The sequence below is a fragment of the Hypanus sabinus genome, chromosome 24 (genome assembly GCF_030144855.1).
Source record: "Hypanus sabinus isolate sHypSab1 chromosome 24, sHypSab1.hap1, whole genome shotgun sequence".
NCBI lineage: Eukaryota > Metazoa > Chordata > Chondrichthyes > Myliobatiformes > Dasyatidae > Hypanus > Hypanus sabinus.
Window position 1 is genome coordinate 23396290 of NC_082729.1, and position 20871 is coordinate 23417160.

At 50.1% G+C, this 20871-nt stretch overlaps 1 protein-coding gene across 1 annotated transcript in view; it reads left to right on the forward strand.

Moving 5' to 3' along the window:
* LOC132380701 (protein bicaudal D homolog 2-like) overlaps window positions 1–20871 on the forward strand; it is a 54628-nt gene that overhangs the window by 32956 nt on the left and 801 nt on the right. Inside the window, exons 2-4 of the mRNA XM_059949688.1 lie at window positions 3028–3240; window positions 8940–9092; window positions 9964–10356. Coding sequence (XP_059805671.1) covers window positions 3028–3240; window positions 8940–9092; window positions 9964–10356 — 759 coding nt within the window. The remainder of the gene's footprint in view (window positions 1–3027; window positions 3241–8939; window positions 9093–9963; window positions 10357–20871) is intronic.

Here is a 20871-nt window from a genome sequence, read left to right on the forward strand (position 1 = left end):
GGACTGACATATCGGAATGGGAATGGTTTGTTGGCCACCGGGAATATCACCATCGTGTGTCAGGAAATTTGTTGTTTTGTGGCAGCAGTACAGAGCAAGACAGAATAAAATTTATAGATCACAAGAAGTGTATTTAAATTAAATTAGTGTAAAAAGTGAAGGAAAAATACTGAGGTAGTATCCATGGGTTTATTGTTCATTCAGAAATCTGATTAGCGGAGGGGAAGAAACTATTCCTGTTTGTCTTCAGGCTCCTGTACCACCTCCCTGATGGTAGCAGTGAGAAAAGGGCACGTCCTGGTTGATGTGGGTCCTTCCTGATGCATCCGACACCTTTTGAAGGTATCATGGATGCTGGGGAGGGTGGAACTGCTTGAGTCTGCGTCTTTCTGCAGCTTTTTCTGAAGCTGAACATTCGCCCTTCCGTACCAGACGGTGAGAAAGCTCTCCACGGTACATCTGCAGAAATTTGCAACTGTCTCTGGAGACTGCCAATTCTGCCCAAATCCCTAATGAAATGTAGCTGCTGTCGTGCCTTCTTTGTAATTGCATCAATATGTAGGGTCCAGGATAGATCTTCATGTTGACACTGAGGAATTTGAAACTGCTCCAGTATGCTGATTTGTTCTGGGAGTTGGTGTTGGACAGATCCGTTCCTCCTTGGAGGCCGGCATATCCTTTAAGCTTCCTCTCTGCTCAGCTGGGAATCTCTTCCCGGGAACCCGGTACAATCTGGTGTCAGTCAGGGACAATCCTAGAGGAAACAGGACCTCAGTGCTTCAAAGTTCAAAGTACACTTAGTATGTACAGATTATACAACCCCGAGACCGGCTCCTTACAGGTAGCCACGAAACAAGAAACCAAAAAGGACCCATTTTTAAATTAAACCTGACAAACACCCAATGTGCAGACAAATCGTGCAAACAATAAAAGTAAGCAAAAAGCATTCAGTACAAACGTGAGTCTACAGACACAAAGTTCGGAGCAGCCAGAGCAGCCTCACAGCCTCAGTTCACCGAAGAGCGGAGTAAATGTGGCTGAGCAACGGGCGGAACGGGCCCAACCCTGCCGCGTCGATATGTCCCAGGCCTGGGCCCTGCCGCCATACCCGAGCTTTCCAGACTGGCGTTGCTTGGATCGATGCAACCCCGCTCCCGATTTCCTCCGCTCTTCACAGCCCGACTCCGTCTCAAACGTGCCTCAATCTCGCTCTGATTCCATCTTGAATGTCTCTCCGACTCCGTCTGGCGGCCGCACGCTTCGACCCACGACTCATCGTTTGCAGTGATTGTTTACCATAATTATATTCAGAAAAATAGGCATCTGTTAGTCTGGAGAGACCGTGGAAAGTTTCCAGAGCACAGGGCAGGGTTGTATGGGAGACCATACTGCAAGTCTCCTCTCTTCACGCCACCGATGTTGTCCGAGTGAAGAGCAGGGGCCGATACAGCTTGGCACCGGCGTCATCGCAGAGCAGCGTGTGGTTACGTGCCTTGCGAAAGGACACAACACACTGCTGTAACTGAGGCTTGAACTGGCGACCTTCAGATCACTAGACCAACACCTTAACCACTTGTACCAAGTGATGGTAGCAGGTCAGGAAAAAGTGTCACTAACAAAGTACTTAGTTGTGTTTCTCGCTCTGGGAATGGCCAGTAAGCTGTCGCCTGCTGTCAGCGGCGCCGTTTCAAACCAGAAGTTAACTGACCTCAGTGTGACGCTGGAATATTACATGGCGAAGGTGTTGGCACGCTGGCCTTCGTCACGTTGCAGTTGTACAAGACACGTTTGGAATATTGTGTTCAGGTTTGGTCCCCTGCTGTAGGAAAGATTTCAAGTTTGAGTTCAAGTTTATTGTCATCTGACTGTACATGTATACAACCAAACCAAAGAATATTCTTCCGGACCCCACAATACACATATCACAGAAAGCAAACTATTACCACAAACAGGTTAATAAAATATATTTGAAAATACACGTGAGCTACGAAAAGGAGTGAACAGCTTGCTCTCCTGACGACGGCAGCTCGTGGTAGCGGGGGTGCCCAACAGTCTCACAGCCTGGGGGAAGCCGATGTCCCTGCACCTCCTTCCGGATGGCAGCAGGTCAAGGGGATTATGGGACGGGTGGAATGCTTCAGGCTCCTCGTCTGCAGCGTTCCCAGTGAATGTCGCAAGTGGGGGGGGGGGAGGGAGAGCCTGAGGATCCTCTCGGCAGTTTGAGCGATCCTTGCAGTTTCTGTGCTGTGCGGGCAGGCAGGACCCTCTCCACGGTGCTGCTGTTCGAATGCGGGCCGGGAGCCTTGCACACCTCAATCTCCTGAGGAAGTGAAGACGCTGCTGAATGAGGAGGAGTTGTGGGTCCAGGACAGATCGCCTGCAGTGTGCACCCCAAGGAACATTGTGCTCTTCACACTCTCTGTTGAGGATTAAATTGGAAAGCGTGCAGAGGAGATTTACAAGGATGTTGTCAGAGGTGTTAGGTATGGAGAGAGGGTGAACAGATTGGGACTTTATTCCTTGGTGTGTAGGAGACTGAGGGATGACCTTAGAAATGTGTATAAAATCATGAGGGTGGATGTACACAGCCTTTTCCCCACAGCTGAGCAATGAAGAACCAGAGAGCACAGCTTTAAGGTGAGAGGGGAGAGATTTAGTAGTGACAACTTTTTCATCCAGAGGGTAGTCTCTATGTGGAGCGAGCTGGCAGAGGAAGTGGCTGAGGCATGTACACAAATAACACTTAAAAGACACTTGGACAGGTTTAGAGGGATATGGATCAAATGCTACTGGATGGCATTGACCATGAAGGGCCTGCTTTTGTATTCGGTAATTGTGATAACAGGGTTGGGAGGGGGAGACAGAGACTGTGGCAGGAAGGGTGGGGTTCCAATAATTGATGTTGGAGTTTGGGGTCTGACACAGGTGCTTGCGGATCGAGCAGGGGTTGTGTCTGATTTGGCTGTTGACCCCCTCCTCATTGTCCAAACTTACCTTCTAACCCCCCCATGTTTCCCTCCCCCACAGGCATTTGCAGAAGCCTGCAGCCAGCAGAGGAAGGTGGCAGCGGATGGGGAGACGCGGGAGGAGGTTCTGCTGCGAGAAGCAGCCCGCCGGGAGGCTGTGACAGAAGCGCGTGTGGGGGAGCTGACGGCCGAGTCCCGGCAGGCTCGGCAGGCGCTGGTTAATGCCACAGCCGAGGGCGAGAGGCTCACGGCCCAGCTGCAGGAACTCAGCAAGGTACTGCGGATAGGGGAAGAGCTTCTCATCGCTGTAGCTCCCTTGTCCCTGAACCTCCATCTCCCTCTCTCCGTCCCCGAACGTCCATCTTGCCCCCAAACCCACCTACCCCTAAATGTCCATCTTACCCACAAACCCCCATCCCCAAATGTCCATCTCCTCCCCCTCATCTCCGATCATCCATCTCCTCCACCCCTCCAGTTCTGATCGTCTGTCTCGCCCCCAACCCCCCGTCCCCAAGCGTCCATCTCACCCCCAAACACCCCCAAAACCCCGAACATCCATCTTCTTCCTTCAAACTCCCAAAATCCCATCCTCTTCCTTCCTCCCTACCTGTCCTCAAATCCCCATCCTCCTTGTCCTCAAACACTCATCTCCCTCCTCGTCCTCAAACCCCTATCCTCCCTTCTTATCCTCAAACTCAATCCCAATCCTCCTTTCACCTCGTCTTCATCCTCGAATCCTCATCCACTTCCCTCCTCCCTCCTAGTCCCTGAATCCCCATTTTCCTCCCTCCTCATACCCATATCTCCCTCCTCCCTCCTAATCCCCAACCCCCATCATCCTCCCTCCTCATCCTCAAACACCCATCCTCCTCCCTGCTTCCTCCTTGTCCCTGAACCCCCTCATCAGCACCTTCATGCTCCTCACTCCCTCTGTCTCCCTCATTGTCAGTCTCCACCTCATCCACAAAACACCCTCCCTCTCTGTTTCTGCCCCCACCCTGTTCCCCAGATTCCTGGAGAGGTGAGATTCGCAAACGGACACCCAGCCCACATCCTGCTCAGCTACGAGGATCCCTGCTGCCCTCTGCTGGTCTCCCTGGGCTGGGAGATCGGGCATGCCACAGAAAGAGGGAGGGGAGGGCAACACAGAGAATCAAGATAGGGAGGCAGTCACGATCCACAAGCCTCTCCCCTGCAGTGGGGCACCCTCCTCACTGACCCTTCATCCTCACACATCCACACATCCCTTCTCTGGTCCCCGGTCTCTCTCTCCACTGCCAGCAATAAGCAGCAGCTAAAACCACGGAGATCTGTGATTATCCACGGTCCCTGCGACTGCCTTACACTCTCGAGCAGAAAGACAAATGTGTTATATTTGGAACGTAAAATTGTTCGAGGATGTTGCGCGAGGGCCCTAATGTGCTCCACAGTTGTGTAGCAATTAGCGTGACGCAATTACAGCTCGGGGCATCGGAGTTCAGAGTTCCCCCGTAACGAGTCTGTCTGTGACCGCGTGGGCTTCCTCCAGGAGCCCCGGTTTCCCCCCACAGTCCAAAGCCGTACCGTGTTAGCAGGTTAATTGGTCATTGTAAATTGTCCTGTGATTAGGCTTAAATCGTGGGATTGCTGGGAAGCGCAGCTCGAAGGGCCAGAAGGATCCCCGCTCTATCTCTAAATGAATAAAATAAGATTTAAAATATAATTTTCAATGTCATAATTATATATAATTATCATTTAAGATCAATAACACCGGGCAGTAAGTTTCTCAGTGAGGAATGATATATAACACTTTGATTTACTGAGTCACACAGTGCAGAAACAGGCCTTTTGGCCCATCTGGTGCCTGCTGACCGAGACTCCCATCCAAGTGAGATGCTATTTACCCAGATTTGCTCCGAGTTCCCCCATGGAACCCTTAGTTAAAGGTATTGACCCATGGCATCAAAAAAGTTGGGAACTGCTGCTCTACGCCTTTCCTGTCCAAGTGTCGTTCAAATACCGTTCATCTACCTGCCTTAAGCACTTCCTCTGGCAGCTCATCCCATATACGGACCACCTTCTGGGTGATAAAGTTGCCCCTCAGGTGCCTATTAAAAATCTCCCTAAACCTGTGCCCCCCGGTTCTTGATTCCCCAAACTCTGGGGAGGAAGGACTGTGTGCGTTCACCCTGTCTATACCCCTCGTGGTTTTATACATCTCTGTAAGATCACCCCCTCAGTCTCCTATGTTCCAAGAAATGAAGTCCTAACCTGTCCAAACTCTCTCTCAGTCTGAGTCCCTCGAGTGCTGGTAACATCCTTGTAAAATGTCTTGTAATTTTAACCACCTCTACCACTTCCTCTTCATATACCCACCACCCCCTGTGTGATAATCTTGCCCCTGAGGTCCCTTTCAGTTTGAATGTGTAGATTCTAGTTTTATAAACCTCTATCAGGTCTCCCTCCCCTGCGCCCGCTCCCCCAGCCTCTGCTGCTCCAGAGAAAACAACCCAAGTTTGTCCAAATTCTCCTTGTAGATCACACTGTCTAATCCAGGCAGCATCCTGGTGAATCTCTTCTCCACCCTCTTGAAATCCGCCACTTCCTTCCTGTTCCAGGGTGATCCGAACTGGAGAACCCCTTCATCTCTAATCCAAGCAGCGTGCTGGTCAACCCCCTCCGCACCAACTCCAAGGCCTCCACACCCTTCCCGTAACAGGGCGACCAGAACGGAATTCAACACTCCAGACATAACCTCACTGATGTCTTACACGTGACTTCCCAACTCTGGTACACGATGCGCCGACCCACGTTTCTAACTTACAGGGAACGATGGACTTGGACCCCGTTCATCTCCAGCCCGTTCTCAATCTATGTATTCCCAACCTTGGCGAAAAATATTCTCTCTTCTTTTTCTCCGCTTGTAATGTTATAGACCTCCATCAGATTTCCTGTCCACCTCCGCCACTCCAGGGAGAACAGCCCAGGCTTGTCCAAGCTCTCCTGAAAGCTCGTACTCTCTAATCATGAGACCTTAAGGCATAGGCACAGGATTAGGCCATTTGGCCCATTGAGTCTGCTCTGCCATTCGATCATGGTTGATCCTTTACTCCCACTCCTCAGCTCCACGTCCCAGCCTTCTCCCCGTAACCTTTGATGCCGTGTCCAAACAAGGACAGATCAAGCTCTGCTTTAAATACACCCAACGACCTGGCCTCCACAGCTGCCTGTGGTAATAAATTCCACAAATTCGCCACCCTCTGGCTGAAGAAATGTCTCCGCATCTCTGTTTTAAATGGATGCCCCTCAATCCTGAGGCTGTGCCCTCTTGTCCTAAACTCCCCCACCATGCGAAACATCCTTTACTCATCTACTCTGTCTAGGGCTCTGAACACATTCGAAAGGTTTCAATGAAATTTCACCTCCCATCCTTCTAAATTCCAGCGAGTACAGACCCAGAGTCGTCAAATGTTCTTCGTATGATAACCCTTTCATTCCCGGAATCATCCTTGTGAACCTCCTCCGATCCCTCTCCAATGCCAGCACTTCCTAAATGAACCCAGAATTGTTCAATGCTGAAGGTGAGGCCCCGCCTGAGCATTGCACCCCTGCTCTTGAATTTGAGATCTCTTGAAATGAACACTGACATTGCACTGGTCTTCCTAGTCACTGACTCAGCCTGGAAGTTAACCTTTAGAGTGTCCTATGCAAGTCCCTTTGCATCTCAAATTTTTTGATTTTTCTCCACATTTAGAAAATAGTCTGCACATCGATCTCTACTACCAAAGTGCATGACCATGCATTTCCCAATATTGTGTTTCATTTGCCCCTCTCTTGCCCATTCTCCTAATCAGTCAAAGTCCGTCTGCAGCCTACCGATTTCCTCAACACCATCTGCCCTCCACCAATCTTCATAACGTCTGCAAACTTGTCAACAAATTCATCTATTCCATCATCTAAATCATTGATATACAACATAACAAGAAGCTGTCCAAACACCGACCCCTGTGGAACAGCTCTAGTCACTGGCACCTAACCAGAAAAGGATCTCTATATACCTCCATCCCCCACCCGGATGGTCTCTAAGCTCTCCGCTTCTTTTTGGATTCCAGACCTAACCAATTCCCCTCTACCACCACTCTCTTCCATCCATCGGGATTAGTTCTTACTCTCAATAATTTCTCCTTTGGCTCCTCCCACTTCCTCCAAACCAAGGGTGTAGCCATGGGCACCCATATGGGTCCCAGTTATGCCTGCCTATTTGTTGGCTTTGTGGAACAGTCCATGTTCCAACTCTATCCGGGTATCCGACCCCCGCTTTTCCTTCGCTACATCGACGACTGCATTGGCACTGCCTCCTGCACGTATGCTGAGTTCGTCGACTTCATTACTTTGCCTCCAACTTTCACCCTGCCCTCAAATTTACCTGGTTCATTTCCGACACCTCCCTCCCCTTTCTTGATCTTTCTGTCTCCATCTCTGGAGACGGCTTATCTACTGATATCTACTATGACCCTACAGAGTCTCACAGCTACCTGGACTATTCCTCTTCCCACCCTGTCTCTTGCAAAAATGCCACCCACTTCTCGCAATTCCTCTGTCTCCACCACATCTGCTCTCAGGATGAGGATTTTCATTCCAGGACGAAGGAGATGTCTTCCTTTTTTAAACAAAGGGGCTTCCCTTCTTCCACCATCAACTCTGCTCTCAAACGCATCTCTCCCATTTCCCGCACATCTGCCCTCACCCCATCCGCCCGCTACCCCACTCGGGATAGGGTTCCCCTTGTCCTCACCTACCACCCCACCAGCCTCCAGGTCCAACGTATAATTCTCCGTAACTTCCGCCACCTCCAATGGGATCCCACCACCAAGCACATCTTTCCCTCCCCCTCTTTCTGCTTTCCGCAGGGATCGCTCCCTACGCGACTCCCTTGTCCATTTGTTCCCCCCATCCCTTCCCACCGATCTCCCTCCTGGCACTTATCCTTGTAAGCGGAACAAGTGCTACACCTGCCCTTACACTTCCTCCCTCACCACCATTCAGGGCCCCAGACAGTCCTTCCAGGTGAGGCGACACTTCACCTGTGAGTCAGCCGGTGTGGTATACTGCATCCGGTGCTCCCGGTGTGGCCTTTTATACATTGGTGAGACCCGACTCAGACTGGGAAACCGTTTCGCTGAACACCTACGCTCGGTCCGCCAGAGAAAGCAGGATCTCCTGGTGGCCACACATTTTAATTCCACGTCCCATTCCCATTCTGATATGTCTATCCATGGCCTCCTCCATTGTCAAAATGAATCCAAACTCAGGTTGGAGGAACAACACCTTATATACCGGCTGGGCAGCCTCCAACCTGATGGCATGAACATTGACTTCTCTAACTTCTGTTAATGCCCCTCCTCCCCTTCTTACCCCATCCCTGATATATTTAGTTGATTGTTTTTTTTTCTCTCTCTGCCCATCACCCTTCCTGTTCTCCCCCTCCCCCCTTTCTTTCTCCCGAGGCCTCCCGTCCCATGATCCTTTCCCTTCTCCGGCTCTGTATCACTTTCGCCAATCACCTTTACAGCTCTCAGCTTCATCCCACTCCCTCCGGTCTTCTCCTATAATTTCGCATTTCCCCCTCCCCCCACTACTTTCAAATCTCTTAGTATCTCTCCTATCTCTCCTTTTTAGTCCTGACGAAGGGTCTCGGCCTGAAACGTCGACAGCGCTTCTTCCTATAGATGCTGCCTGGCCTGCTGTGTTCCACCAGCATTTTGTGTGTGTTGTGTGAAGGATCCTTTAGTTCCCACTTGCTGCCTCCTACCAATCAGCCAATGCTCTAACCATGCAGTAACTTTCCCGTAATGCCATTGGTATGCAGCCTCACGTGTGGCAATTTGTCAAATCCAGGCAATGTCCTGGTGAACCTCTTCTGCATCCTCTCCAGGAAAACCATTGTTAACCCTGTGCATTCTTCTGCCCCGTCCCCACCCCTTGACGGTCCAGCAATGCGAGAGCTTGGAGCTGGAGAGGTGTCAGCTGCGGGAGGAGATCAAGGAGTCCAAGGTGCGGGAGAGCCAACAGCTTCAGGACTGCACCGAGCTGGAGGAAGAGAACATCTCCTTGCAGAAGCTGGTCTCCACGCTCCGGGAGAATCAGGTGGGACGTCCTATGCCCTGCTCCAACCCATCCCCTCCTCTATTCCCTACAGCCTACTTCCAGACATGGGACAATGGATCAGATTATTGGTTAATGTGTGAGAGTGTTTGGTGACTCTGGACCTGTACTTGTTGGAGTTTAGAATGAGAGGAGATCTCACTGAAACCTACTGAATATTGGAAGGCTTGGATAAAGTGGATGTTGTGGGGGTGCCGAGGAGCAGAGGGCACAGCCTCAGAATACGAGGATGTCCTTTTAGAACGGACACGAGGATTAATTTCTTTAGCCAGAGAGAAGCAGATCTGTGGAATAGATTGCCACTAGCGGCCGTGGAGGCCAAGTCATTGGGAGTACTTAAGGTGGAGATCAATAGGCTTTTGATTGAAAGGTTACAGAGAGAAAGCAGGAGAATGGGGTGAGAAAGAAAACAGCCGAGACTGAGTGGGAGAGCAGTCTTGATGGGCCAAGTGGCCCGATTTGTCTGTTTTAGGTGCGTACAGGGGTGATTGTCGGTATGTGGGAGGGCGAGTGAAGATGACCACATGTGGGTCGGAGCAGAAGTCTCTGTACTGGGAGGAGTGACTGCAGTCAGCGGGGTGGGGAGGTTTGGAGACACTTTGGAAACTGGAGATGCTTCTGGGAAAAGTTTGTAGATTGGAGAAACTTCAATGAAAACTTGGGAGACCAAGGAAACTATTGGGAAAACTTCTGGGAAAAGTTTGTTGTAAACTTTGGGATACTGTAAAACTTTTGTGGAAAGCTGTTGGAATTTTAGGACAGAATCAGTGACCACCGGGGATGGGCTGTGGGGAGAGGGGCGAAGAGCCTTTCCATGACTGAACTCTTCTCTGACACTCCCCTGCCCTTCCAGGTGGAGTTTGAGGGGCTGAAGCACGAGCTGAGACAACGGGAGGAGGATGTCGAGACGCTGCAGGGGCAGCTGGAGGAGGCGGCCAGGCTGAGGGCCATCGTGGAGCGGCAGCTGGAGGAGGGGCTGGAGAGCCTGCGGGCCGAGCGCGAGCAGAAGGCGGCTCTGCGGGCGGAGCTGGTGGCGCTGAGCGGCGGCGGCGGACAGCTACTGGAATGCAGCGGGCTGCGGCTCGACCACAGCGCCGCTTCGGACGGGCAGGACAGCGGCTTCCAGAGCAGCCCCGGCCAGGCCAACGGCGAGAGCCCGGGGCCCGCCCGCTCCGCCCCCGCTCCTGACCTCTTCAGCGAGCTCAGCTTGTCCGAGATCCAGATGTTGAAGCAGCAGCTGGAGCAGGTGCGGCTGAACAGCGCAGAGACCCCACCCCTTCCTGGTTCAGTCCTGTCCGCCAGTGGGGGGGGGGGGGGGAGAGAGAGAGAGAAAGATCTCGTTTCTGTGTGTGAGGGAGAGAAAGATCTCGTTTCTGTGTGTGTGAGGGAGAGAAAGATCTCGTTTCTGTGTGTGTGTGAGGGAGAGAAAGATCTCGTTTCTGTGTGTGAGGGAGGGAGAGAGAAAGATCTCGTTTCTGTGTGTGAGGGAGGGAGAGAGAAAGATCTCGTTTCTGTGTGTGAGGGAGAGGGGAGAGAGAAAGATCTCGTTTCTGTGTGTGTGAGGGAGGGAGAGAGAAAGATCTCGTTTCTGTGTGTGAGGGAGAGGGAGAGAGAAAGATCTCGTTTCTGTGTGTGAGGGAGAGGGAGAGAGAAAGATCTCGTTTCTGTGTGTGAGAGGGAGAGAGAGAGATCTCGTTTCTGTGTGTGAGGGAGAGGGAGAGAGAAAGATCTCGTTTCTGTGTGTGAGAGGGAGAGAAAGAACTCGTTTCTGTGTGTGAGGGAGAGGGAGAGAGAAAGATCTCGTTTCTGTGTGTGAGAGGGAGAGAAAGAACTCGTTTCTGTGTGTGAGGGAGAGAAAGATCTCGTTTCTGTGTGTGAGGGAGAGAGAAAGATCTCGTTTCTGTGTGTGTGAGGGAGGGAGAGAGAAAGATCTCGATTCTGTGTGTGAGGGAGAGGGAGAGAGAATGATCTCGTTTTTGTGTGAGAGGGAGAGGGAGAGAGAAAGATCTCATTTCTGTGTGTGAGGAGGGAGAGAGAAAGATCTCGTTTCTGTGTGTGTGAGGGAGGGAGAGAGAAAGATCTCGTTTCTGTGTGTGAGAGAGAACGATCTCGTTTCTGTGTGTGAGGGAGAGGGAGAGAGAAAGATCTCGTTTCTGTGTGTGAGGGAGAGGGAGAGAGAAAGATCTCGTTTCTGTGTGTGTGAGGGAGGGAGAGAGAAAGATCTCGTTTCTGTGTGTGAGGGAGAGGGAGAGAGAAAGATCTCATTTCTGTGTGTGAGGGAGAGGGAGAGAGAAAGATCTCATTTCTGTGTGTGAGAGGGAGAGAGAAAGATCTCGTTTCTGTGTGTGAGGGAGAGGGAGAGAGAAAGATCTCGTTTCTGTGTGTGAGAGAGAACGATCTCGTTTCTGTGTGTGAGGGAGAGGGAGAGAGAAAGATCTCGTTTCTGTGTGAGGGAGGGAGAGAGAAAGATCACGTTTCTGTGTGTGAGAGAGAACGATCTCGTTTCTGTGTGTGAGGGAGGGAGAGAGAAAGATCTCGTTTCTGTGTGTGAGGGAGAGGGAGAGAGAAAGATCTCGTTTCTGTGTGTGAGAGAGAACGATCTCGTTTCTGTGTGTGAGGGAGAGGGAGAGAGAAAGATCTCGTTTCTGTGTGTGAGGGAGGGAGAGAGAAAGATCTCGTTTCTGTGTGTGAGAGAGAACGATCTCGTTTCTGTGTGTGAGGGAGGGAGAGAGAAAGATCTCGTTTCTGTGTGTGAGGGAGGGAGAGAGAAAGATCTCGTTTCTGTGTGTGAGAGAGAACGATCTCGTTTCTGTGTGTGAGGGAGAGGGAGAGAGAAAGATCTCGTTTCTGTGTGTGAGGGAGAGGGAGAGAGAAAGATCTCGTTTCTGTGTGTGAGGGAGGGAGAGAGAAAGATCTCGTTTCTGTGTGTGAGGGAGAGGGAGAGAGAAAGATCTCGTTTCTGTGTGTGAGGGAGAGGGAGAGAGGAAGATCTCGTTTCTGTGTGTGAGGGAGAGGGAGAGAGAAAGATCTCGTTTCTGTGTGTGAGGGAGGGAGAGAGAAAGATCTCGTTTCTGTGTGTGAGGGAGAGGGAGAGAGAAAGATCTCGTTTCTGTGTGTGAGGGAGGGAGAGAGAAAGATCTCGTTTCTGTGTGTGAGGGAGAGGGAGAGAGAAAGATCTCGTTTCTGTGTGTGAGGGAGAGGGAGAGAGAAAGATCTCGTTCTGTGTGTGAGGGAGAGGGAGTGAGAAAGATCTCGTTTCTGTGTGTGAGAGAGAACGATCTCGTTTCTGTGTGTGAGAGGGAGAGGGAGAGAGAAAGATCTCGTTTCTGTGTGTGAGGGAGGGGAGAGAGAAAGATCTCGTTTCTGTGTGTGAGGGAGAGGGAGAGAGAAAGATCTCGTTTCTGTGTGTGAGGGAGAGGGAGAGAGAAAGATCTCGTTTCTGTGTGTGAGGGAGAGGGAGATTGAGAGAAAGATCTCGTTTCTGTGTGTGAGGGAGAGGGAGAGAGAAAGATCTCGTTTCTGTGTGTGAGAGGGAGAGAGAAAGATCTCGTTTCTGTGTGTGAGGGAGAGGGAGAGAGAAAGATCTCGTTTCTGTGTGTGAGGGAGGGAGAGAGAAAGATCTCGTTTCTGTGTGTGAGGGAGAGGGAGAGAGAAAGATCTCGTTTCTGTGTGTGAGGAGGGAGAGAGAAAGATCTCGCTTCTGTGTGTGAGAGGGAGAGAGAAAGATCTCGTTTCTGTGTGTGAGAGAGAACGATCTCGTTTCTGTGTGTGAGGGAGGAGAGAGAAAGATCTCGTTTCTGTGTGTGAGGGAGGGAGAGAGAAAGATCTCGTTTCTGTGTGTGAGAGAGAACGATCTCGTTTCTGTGTGTGAGGGAGAGGGAGAGAGAAAGATCTCGTTTCTGTGTGTGAGGGAGAGGGAGAGAGAAAGATCTCGTTTCTGTGTGTGAGGGAGGGAGAGAGAAAGATCTCGTTTCTGTGTGTGAGAGAGAACGATCTCGTTTCTGTGTGTGAGGGAGAGGGAGAGAGAAAGATCTCGTTTCTGTGTGTGAGGGAGGGAGAGAGAAAGATCTCGTTTCTGTGTGTGAGGGAGAGGGAGAGAGAAAGATCTCGTTTCTGTGTGTGAGGAGAGGGAGAGAGAAAGATCTCGTTTCTGTGTGTGTGAGGGAGGGAGAGAGAAAGATCTCGTTTCTGTGTGTGAGGGGAGAGGGAGAGAGAAAGATCTCGTTTCTGTGTGTGAGGGAGAGGGAGAGAGAAGATCTCGTTTCTGTGTGTGAGAGGGAGAGAGAAAGATCTCGTTTCTGTGTGTGAGGGAGAGGGAGAGAGAGATCTCGTTTCTGTGTGTGAGAGGGAGAGAAAGATCTCGTTTCTGTGTGTGAGAGGGAGAGAAAGATCTCGTTTCTGTGTGTGAGGGAGAGGAGAGAGAAAGATCTCGTTTCTGTGTGTGAGGGAGAGGGAGAGAGAAAGATCTCGTTTCTGTGTGTGAGGGAGGGAGAGAGAAAGATCTCGTTTCTGTGTGTGAGAGAGAACGATCTCGTTTCTGTGTGTGAGGGAGAGGGAGAGAGAAAGATCTCGTTTCTGTGTGTGAGGGAGGGAGAGAGAAAGATCTCGTTTCTGTGTGTGAGGGAGAGGGAGAGAGAAAGATCTCGTTTCTGTGTGTGAGGGAGAGGGAGTGAGAAAGATCTCGTTTCTGTGTGTGAGAGAGAACGATCTCGTTTCTGTGTGTGAGGGAGAGGGAGAGAGAAAGATCTCGTTTCTGTGTGTGAGGGAGGGAGAGAGAAAGATCTCGTTTCTGTGTGTGAGGGAGAGGGAGAGAGAAAGATCTCGTTTCTGTGTGTGAGGGAGAGGGAGAGAGAAAGATCTCGTTTCTGTGTGTGAGGGAGAGGGAGAGAGAAAGATCTCGTTTCTGTGTGTGAGGGAGAGGGAGAGAGAAAGATCTCGTTTCTGTGTGTGAGAGGGAGAGAAAGAACTCGTTTCTGTGTGTGAGGGAGAGGGAGAGAGAAAGATCTCATTTCTGTGTGTGAGGGAGAGGGAGAGAGAAAGATCTCATTTCTGTGTGTGAGAGGGAGAGAGAAAGATCTCGTTTCTGTGTGTGAGGGAGAGGGAGAGAGAAAGATCTCGTTTCTGTGTGTGAGAGAGAACGATCTCGTTTCTGTGTGTGAGGGAGAGGGAGAGAGAAAGATCTCGTTTCTGTGTGAGGAGGGAGAGAGAAAGATCACGTTTCTGTGTGTGAGGGAGAGGGAGAGAGAAAGATCTCGTTTCTGTGTGTGAGAGAGAACGATCTCGTTTCTGTGTGTGAGAGAGAAAGATCTCGTTTCTGTGTGTGAGGGAGAGGGAGAGAGAAAGATCTCGTTTCTGTGTGTGAGGGAGAGGAGAGAGAACGATCTCGTTTCTGTGTGTGAGGGAGGGAGAGAGAAAGATCTCGTTTCTGTGTGAGGGAGAGGGAGAGAGAAAGATCTCGTTTCTGTGTGTGAGAGAGAACGATCTCGTTTCTGTGTGTGAGGGAGAGGGAGAGAGAAAGATCTCGTTTCTGTGTGTGAGGGAGGGAGAGAGAAAGATCTCGTTTCTGTGTGTGAGAGAGAACGATCTCGTTTCTGTGTGTGAGGGAGGGAGAGAGAAAGATCTCGTTTCTGTGTGTGAGGGAGGGAGAGAGAAAGATCTCGTTTCTGTGTGTGAGAGAGAACGATCTCGTTTCTGTGTGTGAGGGAGAGGGAGAGAGAAAGATCTCGTTTCTGTGTGTGAGGGAGAGGGAGAGAGAAAGATCTCGTTTCTGTGTGTGAGGGAGGGAGAGAGAAAGATCTCGTTTCTGTGTGTGAGGGAGAGGGAGAGAGAAAGATCTCGTTTCTGTGTGTGAGGGAGAGGGAGAGAGGAAGATCTCGTTTCTGTGTGTGAGGGAGAGGGAGAGAGAAAGATCTCGTTTCTGTGTGTGAGGGAGGGAGAGAGAAAGATCTCGTTTCTGTGTGTGAGGGAGAGGGAGAGAGAAAGATCTCGTTTCTGTGTGTGAGGGAGGGAGAGAGAAAGATCTCGTTTCTGTGTGTGAGGGAGAGGGAGAGAGAAAGATCTCGTTTCTGTGTGTGAGGGAGAGGGAGAGAGAAAGATCTCGTTTCTGTGTGTGAGGAGAGGGAGTGAGAAAGATCTCGTTTCTGTGTGTGAGAGAGAACGATCTCGTTTCTGTGTGTGAGGGAGAGGGAGAGAGAAAGATCTCGTTTCTGTGTGTGAGGGAGGGAGAGAGAAAGATCTCGTTTCTGTGTGTGAGGGAGAGGGAGAGAGAAAGATCTCGTTTCTGTGTGTGAGGGAGAGGGAGAGGGAAAGATCTCGTTTCTGTGTGTGAGGGAGAGGGAGAGAGAAAGATCTCGTTTCTGTGTGTGAGGGAGAGGGAGAGAGAAAGATCTCGTTTCTGTGTGTGAGAGGGAGAGAGAAAGATCTCGTTTCTGTGTGTGAGGGAGAGGGAGAGAGAAAGATCTCGTTTCTGTGTGTGAGGGAGGGAGAGTGAAAGATCTCGTTTCTGTGTGTGAGGGAGAGGGAGAGAGAAAGATCTCGTTTCTGTGTGTGAGGGAGGGAGAGAGAAAGATCTCGCTTCTGTGTGTGAGAGGGAGAGAGAAGATCTCGTTTCTGTGTGTGAGAGAGAACGATCTCGTTTCTGTGTGTGAGGGAGGGAGAGAGAAAGATCTCGTTTCTGTGTGTGAGGGAGGGAGAGAGAAAGATCTCGTTTCTGTGTGTGAGAGAGAACGATCTCGTTTCTGTGTGTGAGGGAGAGGGAGAGAGAAAGATCTCGTTTCTGTGTGTGAGGGAGAGGGAGAGAGAAAGATCTCGTTTCTGTGTGTGAGGGAGGGAGAGAGAAAGATCTCGTTTCTGTGTGTGAGAGAGAACGATCTCGTTTCTGTGTGTGAGGGAGAGGGAGAGAGAAAGATCTCGTTTCTGTGTGTGAGGGAGGGAGAGAGAAAGATCTCGTTTCTGTGTGTGAGGGAGAGGGAGAGAGAAAGATCTCGTTTCTGTGTGTGAGGAGAGGAGAGAGAAAGATCTCGTTTCTGTGTGTGTGAGGGAGGGAGAGAGAAGATCTCGTTTCTGTGTGTGAGGGAGAGGGAGAGAGAAAGATCTCGTTTCTGTGTGTGAGGGAGAGGGAGAGAGAAAGATCTCGTTTCTGTGTGTGAGAGGGAGAGAGAAAGATCTCGTTTCTGTGTGTGAGGGAGAGGAGAGAGAGATCTCGTTTCTGTGTGTGAGAGGGAGAGAAAGATCTCGTTTCTGTGTGTGAGAGGGAGAGAAAGATCTCGTTTCTGTGTGTGAGGGAGAGGGAGAGAGAAAGATCTCGTTTCTGTGTGTGAGGAGAGGGAGAGAGAAAGATCTCGTTTCTGTGTGTGAGGGAGGGAGAGAGAAAGATCTCGTTTCTGTGTGTGAGAGAGAACGATCTCGTTTCTGTGTGTGAGGAGAGGGAGAGAGAAAGATCTCGTTTCTGTGTGTGAGGGAGGGAGAGAGAAAGATCTCGTTTCTGTGTGTGAGGGAGAGGGAGAGAGAAAGATCTCGTTTCTGTGTGTGAGGGAGAGGGAGAGAGAAAGATCTCGTTTCTGTGTGTGTGAGGGAGGGAGAGAGAAAGATCTCGTTTCTGTGTCGTGAGGGAGAGGGAGAGAGAAAGATCTCGTTTCTGTGTGTGAGGGAGAGGGAGAGAGAAAGATCTCGTTTCTGTGTGTGAGAGGGAGAGAGAAAGATCTCGTTTCTGTGTGTGAGGGAGAGGGAGAGAGAGATCTCGTTTCTGTGTGTGAGAGGGAGAGAAAGATCTCGTTCTGTGTGTGAGGGAGAGAAAGATCTCGTTTCTGTGTGTGTGTGAGGGAGAGAAAGATCTTGTTTCTGTGTGTGAGGAGGGAGAGAGAAAGATCTCGTTTCTGTGTGTGAGGGAGGGAGAGAGAAAGATCTCGTTTCTGTGTGTGTGAGGGAGGGAGAGAGAAAGATCTCGTTTCTGTGTGTGAGGGAGAGGGAGAGAGAAAGATCTCGTTTCTCTGTGTGAGAGGGAGAGAGAAAGATCTCGTTTCTGTGTGTGAGGGAGAGGGAGAGAGAAAGATCTCGTTTCTGTGTGTGAGAGAGGGAGAGAGAAAGATCTCGTTTCTGTGTGTGAGGGAGGGAGAGAGAAAGATCTCGTTTCTGTGTGTGAGGGAGGGAGAGAGAAAGATCTCGTTTCTGTGTGTGAGGGAGGGAGAGAGAAAGATCTCGTTTCTGTGTGTGAGGGAGAGGGAGAGAGAAAGATCTCGTTTCTGTGTGTGAGGGAGGGAGAGAGAAAGATCTCGTTTCTGTGTGTGTGAGGGAGAGGGAGAGAGAAAGATCTCGTTTCTGTGTGTGTGAGGGAGAGGGAGAGAGAAAGATCTCGTTTCTGTGTGTGAGGGAGAGGGAGAGAGAAAGATCTCGTTTCTGTGTGTGTGAGGGAGGGAGAGAGAAAGATCTCGTTTCTGTGTGTGAGGGAGGGAGAGAGAAAGATCTCGTTTCTGTGTGTGAGGGAGAGGGAGAGAGAAAGATCTCGTTTCTATGTGTGAGGGAGAGGGAGAGAGAAAGATCTCGTTTCTGTGTGTGAGGGAGGGAGAGAGAAAGATCTCGTTTCTGTGTGTGAGAGAGAACGATCTCGTTTCTGTGTGTGAGGGAGAGGGAGAGAGAAAGATCTCGTTTCTGTGTGTGAGGGAGAGGGAGAGAGAAAGATCTCGTTTCTGTGTGTGTGAGGGAGGGAGAGAGAAAGATCTCGTTTCTGTGTGTGAGGGAGAGGGAGAGAGAAAGATCTCATTTCTGTGTGTGAGGGAGAGGGAGAGAGAAAGATCTCATTTCTGTGTGTGAGAGGGAGAGAGAAAGATCTCGTTTCTGTGTGTGAGAGGAGAGAAAGATCTCGTTTCTGTGTGTGAGGGAGAGGGAGAGAGAAAGATCTCGTTTCTGTCTGTGAGGGAGAGGGAGAGAGAAAGATCTCGTTTCTGTGTGTGAGGGAGGGAGAGAGAAAGATCTCGTTTCTGTGTGTGAGAGGGAGAGAGAAAGATCTCGTTTCTGTGTATGAGGGAGAGGGAGAGAGAAAGATCTCGTTTCTGTGTGTGAGGGAGGGAGAGAGAAAGATCTCGTTTCTGTGTGTGAGGGAGAGGGAGAGAGAAAGATCTCGTTTCTGTGTGTGAGGGAGGGAGAGAGAAAGATCTCGTTTCTGTGTGTGAGAGGGAGAGAGAAAGATCTCGTTTCTGTGTGTGAGGGAGAGGGAGAGAGAAAGATCTCGTTTCTGTGTGTGAGAGAGAACGATCTCGTTTCTGTGTGTGAGGGAGGAGAGAGAGAAAGATCTCGTTTCTGTGTGTGAGGGAGGGAGAGAGAAAGATCTCGTTTCTGTGTGTGAGGGAGAGGGAGAGAGAAAGATCTCGTTTCTGTGTGAGGGAGGGAGAGAGAAAGATCTCGTTTCTGTGTGTGAGGGAGGGAGAGAGAAAGATCTCGTTTCTGTGTGTGAGAGAGAACGATCTCGTTTCTGTGTGTGAGGGAGAGGGAGAGAGAAAGATCTCGTTTCTGTGTGTGTGAGGGAGAGGGAGAGAGAAAGATCTCGTTTCTGTGTGTGAGAGGGAGAGAGAAAGATCTCGTTTCTTTGTGTGAGGGAGAGGGAGAGAGAAAGATCTCGTTTCTGTGTGTGTGAGGGAGAGGGAGAGAGAAAGATCTCGTTTCTGTGTGTGAGAGGGAGAGAGAAAGATCTCGTTTCTGTGTGTGAGGGAGAGGGAGAGAGAAAGATCTCGTTTCTGTGTGTGAGGGAGGGAGGGAGAAAGATCTCGTTTCTGTGTGTGAGGGAGAGGGAGAGAGAAAGATCTCGTTTCTGTGTGTGAGGGAGAGGGAGAGAGAAAGATCTCGTTTCTGTGTGTGAGGGAGAGGGAGAGAGAAAGATCTCGTTTCTATGTGTGAGGGAGAGGGAGAGAGAAAGATCTCGTTTCTGTGTGTGAGGGAGGGAGAGAGAAAGATCTCGTTTCTGTGTGTGAGAGAGAACGATCTCGTTTCTGTGTGTGTGAGGGAGAGGAGAGAGAAAGATCTCGTTTCTGTGTGTGAGGGAGAGGGAGAGAGAAAGATCTCGTTTCTGTGTGTGAGGGAGGGAGAGAGAAAGATCTCGTTTCTGTGTGTGTGAGGGAGAGGGAGAGAGAAAGATCTCGTTTCTGTTTGTGAGGGAGAGGGAGAGAGAAAGATCTCGTTTCTGTGTGTGTGAGGGAGAGGGAGAGAGAAAGATCTCGTTTCTGTGTGTGAGGGAGAGGGAGAGAGAAAGATCTCGTTTCTGTGTGTGAGGAGAGGGAGAGAGAAAGATCTCGTTTCTGTTTGTGAGGGAGAGGGAGAGAGAAAGATCTCGTTTCTGTGTGTGTGAGGGAGAGGGAGAGAGAAAGATCTCGTTTCTGTGTGTGAGGGAGAGGGAGAGAGATCTCGTTTCTGTGTGTGAGGGAGGGAGAGAGAAAGATCTCGTTTCTGTGTGTGAGGGAGGGAGAGAGAACGATCTCGTTTCTGTGTGTGAGGGAGGGAGAGAGAAAGATCTCGTTTCTGTGTGTGAGGGAGAGGGAGAGAGAAAGATCTCGTTTCTGTGTGTGAGAGGGAGAGAGAAAGATCTCGTTTCTGTGTGTATGAGGGAGAGGGAGAGAGAAAGATCTCGTTTCTGTGTGTGAGGGAGGGAGAGAGAAAGATCTCGTTTCTGTGTGTGAGGGAGAGGGAGAGAGAAAGATCTCGTTTCTGTGCTGTGTGAATTTGTGTAACTGTATGTACGTGTCACTGTGCCTGTGACTCTGAGAAAGCCTGTTTCTGTGTGTGCATAAGACTTTGTGTAACTGCAAGTGTGATTGTGTGAGATTGTATCTGTGTGACTGTGTGTCTGTGTGCCTGAGTGTGTGGGACAAAGAAACCTTGTTTCGGTATGTGTGCGAATTTGTGTACCAGTACGTAAGTGTCACTGTACCTCTGTGAATCTGTGTGTGCCATAGTCTGTGTGTGTGACTTTGTGTAGCTGTGTGTATGTGTGACAGTGTGTGTGCAATAGTTTCTGTGTCTGTGACTTTGTGTTACTCTCTGTATGTGTCACTCTACCTGTGTGAACATGTCTGTTTCATGGTCTGTGCAAGTGTCTGTGTGTGTGTGTGTGTGATTTTGTGAAACTGCATGTATCTGTCACTATCTGTGTGTATGTGTCTGGGAGTGTGTGTGTGATTGTATCTGGGTGAGTGTATCTCCATGGCTACCCGTGTCTGCTTGATTGTCTAATATCTGTGTGTGTGTGTCTGTCTGTCTTTATCTGTGACTGTGTACATGTTTGTGTGATTCTGTCTGTCTTTATCTGTGACTGTGTACATGTTTGTGTGATTCTGTGTGTGTGTGTATGAGACTGTGTACATGTTTGTGTGATTCTGTGTGTGTGTATGAGACTGTGTACATGTTTGTGTGATTCTGTCTGTCTTTATCTGTGACTGTGTACATGTTTGTGTGATTCTGTGTGTGTGTATGAGACTGTGTACATGTTTGTGTGATTCTGTCTGTCTTTATCTGTGACTGTGTACATGTTTGTGTGATTCTGTGTGTGTGTATGAGACTGTGTACATGTTTGTGTGATTCTGTCTGTCTTTATCTGTGACTGTGTACATGTTTGTGTGATTCTGTGTGTGTGTATGAGACTGTGTACATGTGAGCATGTCTGTGCGTGAGAGAGAAACCATGCAGACATCTGCAACTGTCTGTGTGTGGGAGTCTGCACCTACTCCCTGTGGTTTTCCCTGTGGTCGCACTGGTACCCTGCCCGTGTCCCAACAAA